At 37.4% G+C, this 4,365-nt stretch overlaps 1 protein-coding gene across 1 annotated transcript in view; it reads right to left on the reverse strand.

Annotated features, from left to right (window-relative positions):
- LOC107666726 (RNA-binding motif, single-stranded-interacting protein 3-like) overlaps window positions 1-4,365 on the reverse strand; it is a 135,077-nt gene that overhangs the window by 84,757 nt on the left and 45,955 nt on the right. Inside the window, exon 3 of the mRNA XM_016458160.1 lies at window positions 804-862. Coding sequence (XP_016313646.1) covers window positions 804-862 — 59 coding nt within the window. The remainder of the gene's footprint in view (window positions 1-803; window positions 863-4,365) is intronic.

The raw sequence follows: 4,365 nt of genomic DNA on the forward strand, positions 1-4,365 counted from the left end.
TCCTGTGCAAAAAAAAAAAAAAGGATGGCGTAGAAACAAGCAGGACAAACATAAGTAGATTCAGCGAAGCCGTGAATGAAGCAAATCCATCTTTTTGTTTGTTTCCTGTCTGATATCCTTGGCTCTCATAAGTCCTGGCTGGAAGCCCATCAGGGTGGAGAAGCCTGGCAGGGTAGGAGGGCTGTTAACTCCAGGAAGTGGAAGTCCTCTAAAGCCTGGAGTGATTTCCTCTGCTTCCCAAAAACTCCCTCTCTCTCCTGTTCTCATGTGGGCATTAATACTCATTTTTGGACACATTAGATGTGCCCTCAGAGAGAAAGCATGACAAAGAGAAAGACGCACACATGCATACACACAAAACAGGAGAAAAACCTGCGGGACCCGGTTTGGCAGATTGTGTAGGAAGCCAGGCAGTTTATGTACAGCGCTGGCTGAGTGTTTCCTGAAAAGAGGCTGTCTGCTAAATCATCAATTTCAGCCGGACGCTTCCCTTGCCCCTATGGCTATTTTTAAAGCACCACAACTAGGCCCGGACTTTTCAAATCAACACAGGAGGAACCCTGTGCTTTTCCTCGCCGCGGCTAACCCTGTTAGTCACGCTAACATCTTATCCGGTTGTAAAGACTTCACCCACAATCCCGCTAACGCATTTCCTCCTCTAAAGATCATCCACACAATCGCCAGACTAATCAGAGTCTTTCAAAAGCTGTCATTTTACAAGGATTATTGATTATTTTAAGTGAGACTGTGAATGCTCTCTGAGCGTGTTTTTAATGTGAGCTGATATTGACTGCAGTACTCACCTTTGCACTGGTTGGTGTTTTTGTCCAGGATTGCCTTTGTTGACACTATTTTTCCATACCTGCGAAGGACAAAGAGAACAACAGGATCAGCTCAAATGAAAGCAAGCTAGATAAAGTACATTTCAATCTATTGCATGAAACTCAGTTTCATTTTATGCATCCTAAATACACACTATTGAACAATATTTTCACACTTTTTGCATAATTTGACAAAAATAACAGTACATTTTATTCATTTAAACACAACAATATTCATTTATTTATACATTAGATGCATTCATTTAAAAATCTGAAATTTATTTATGTATTTCTAATTACCATGAACACTTCCACCACAATATAATTTCCACCATATCTCAAATTATGTATTGTGTTTCATTAAATTATGTGGTGGAAATGAACATGATGGAAATTACATTTTAACACTTTGTAAAAAAAAATAGAATAAACTGCACACTATTGAATAATATTTTCACACTTTTTGCATAATTTGACAAAATAACTGTAAATTTATTCAACACAACAATATTCATTTGATAACACATACGATGCATTCATTTACAAATCAGAAATGTATTTAAAAATATTATAAACAGTGTTAATATTTGCTGACACTTTTTGTAATCATTTTGTTTAAAGCTGTAATACTGTAAAAATATAATATGTGCATTTTAAAGTTGCAATGAAATGGAAGTAATGACAAATCCTTTCTTCAGTATTGTGACTTACATCCAAGTTAAACAGATTATCAAACAAGAAAAAAAAAACTTAAAAATAAACCTGCAAATGGATGACTCATTCACAATAAGATTTATAACATGCATTTATTAAATAGATTTTCATTGAGGCCTGGAACAAAAATCTATACATAAAAGATATTTGAAAATAAACAACAACAAAAAAAAATTTAAAAATTACAAATTTTAAATTAAAAAATGACACGTTTTAATGTGACCTTCACATGAGAAAAAAACGTTTAATAAAAGTCAACCCCTGGGACATACAAGTGCCCGAACTTGAAAAACCCAAGTGTAATGTTTGCTCCGAACTTAGTTAATTAAAAAGTTTGAACCTAACTCAAAGAGTACATTTAATAAAGATTTAGCTTAGCTTCATTAAAACCTTGACGAAGGGATGTTTATCGATACATCAATACCTTCCTTAACAGGACACCGTAACCAAGGGGAGGTTGATTTTGGGTGCAGGATGTGAGTCTCAAACCCCAGTGATTTAATTAAATGCTGGAAGCATCACAGAGCCCCAATCTACACCACAAAAATCCCCGCCCTCGTTTTCACTTTTTCACCTCAACTCACAGCACTGAGTATCCTACTCTTGTATTCTTCTAATAATCTTTCTCTTTTTTCTGTCTCTGCCCCACAGAACCCCTATTCACATAGCGAAATCAGTCTCATCGCAGAATCACGAAAGCGTCTGCACAACAGATAAATCTCTTTCCACTCTGCAGTCCCTCTTTTCCCTTATTCCTCCCCTACCGCCTTCCTTCCATCCACGATGGAGGTAATAAAGTTACTTATCGCTTCCGTCTCCGCCTGAAGACCGGGAAGACTGATATAAGCGTGGCGCTCCTGATGTGACTTTTAATTAATATTTAATGCGGCTCCCACCTCCAGGTAAAAGCGGGAGACTATATTACCCACCTTTATAAGGATGGAGGTGTTTAATAAGAGAAGGATCATTTCACTGTCACCGTGAGAAGCGGCGTCCCATCGAGGCATTGTACCGCTGATGTCTGGAAAACGGCAGCTAATTCATCTCATATCCTGTATAAGCCTGCAAACGGCAAAGCTTCATAGAAGAAGTAGCCTACAAATAGATATCGTAAGCCGCTGTAAAATGCTGCGAGGTTGAAAGAACAACTGTCGTACAAGGTTTTGTGTGAATTGAAAATGAGGCGCTCTGTTGGAGAAAGCATGTAGCGGACCAAAGTGAAGGAAACACATGAGAACTACTTGACTCGAACACTTGATTTGCTGCCATTTCATCTTGCAAAACAAGTGGTTGGACAAACACAGGCGTCTCAGATGAGTGAGTGGGTCGGGGGTGGAGCTGAGGGAGGAATGTAGTCAACATAACTGGCAACGTTTCCGCAAGCCAGTGCCATGCCGCGGTCATGCACACGGATGTCTCGCTAACACCAAACTCACGAACAGGAAGGTTTCCTCACAAACAGTTCTCTTGCAGCCAATAAGGGGGTGCAGGGAGCGAAATGTCCCTGTAATCATGTGCCTGTCTTGTTTTGTTTGTTTAGATGCTGATAAATGAAGCATTGCAAACTACCGAGGTGGGGTAATGTTTAATAGACAGAGTCTGTGGTTGTGATTTATAAGTTACAAAATGAAAGTCTTTGTTGAAACCTCAAAAACTTGAATTACCCCAACGCCGTACTTTCTGGTTAACGTAATGCTCTTTAGGATCATTTGTCAGGATGACACAGCTAACATTGTAGCCAAAGGTGGAGGAGCTCACTGTGAGAACATCTGGCAAAGCGTCCTGATCACGCTCACACTCCACAATGAACTTCAGAGTAGTTTTAAGTAGATGGAGAGCAGCAGTGCTGGGATGTGACGTATTCTACCCAGGTTTAAAGGTTCATTATGGAATGTGTTGGCCTCTCTATCACCACCTGTGGCTGAAACACAACACTTTCAAAGTCGTTTAATTTAGAAAATGGGTTGGGGTAAGAACAGTTTTGAACACTGATTGTACTTCGATAATGTAATTTTTTGTAACTTTTGACTTGTAAAATCTTCTATAATGACATAAATAAGGAGTTCTGTCATTTATACACCCTCATGTTGTTTCAAACCCTTACATTTATTTCTGATGCAATAGCTCTTTATTTTTACTAGAATATAACTAAATAAATAAATACATAACATACATAATAGCTATATGTGACCCTGGACCACAAAACCAGTCTTAAGTCACACCGTTATATTTGTAGAAATAGCCAACAATACATTTTATGGGTCAAAATTATTGATATTTCTTTTATGTCAAAAATCATTAGGATATTAAATAAAGATCATGTTCCATAAAGATATTTTGTAAATTTCCTACCGTAAATATATCAAAACTTAATTTTTAATTAGTAATATGCATTGCTAAGAACTTCATTTGGACAACTTTAAAGGCGATTTTCTCAATATTTAGATTTTTTTTTTCACCCTCAGATTCCAGATTTTCAAAATATCTCGGCCAAATATTGTCCTATCCTAACAAACCATACATCAATGGAATGTATAAATTTTAAAAAATTGACCCTTATGACTGGTTTTGTGGTCCAGTGTCACATATGGATTTAAAATGAGGGCGAGTAAATAATGACAGAAGCCTAATTTTGCGGTGAACTATTTCTTTAACGTGGTCTTAATGTGGTCTTAATGTCGTCAGCACCCAAAGACACATTAGCTTTATCAATTAGCATTGCATGCATTTCATTACAGCGTGCACATATGTAAAATTCATGCTGGCAAATCTCAAGTGTTATAAGTCACACTAATGTAGTGCTGAACCCTTGTTTTTTATTAAACAGAAG

This window comes from Sinocyclocheilus anshuiensis, unplaced genomic scaffold, assembly GCF_001515605.1.
Source record: "Sinocyclocheilus anshuiensis isolate Anshui unplaced genomic scaffold, SAMN03320099.WGS_v1.1 scaffold267, whole genome shotgun sequence".
Taxonomy (NCBI): Eukaryota; Metazoa; Chordata; class Actinopteri; order Cypriniformes; family Cyprinidae; genus Sinocyclocheilus; species Sinocyclocheilus anshuiensis.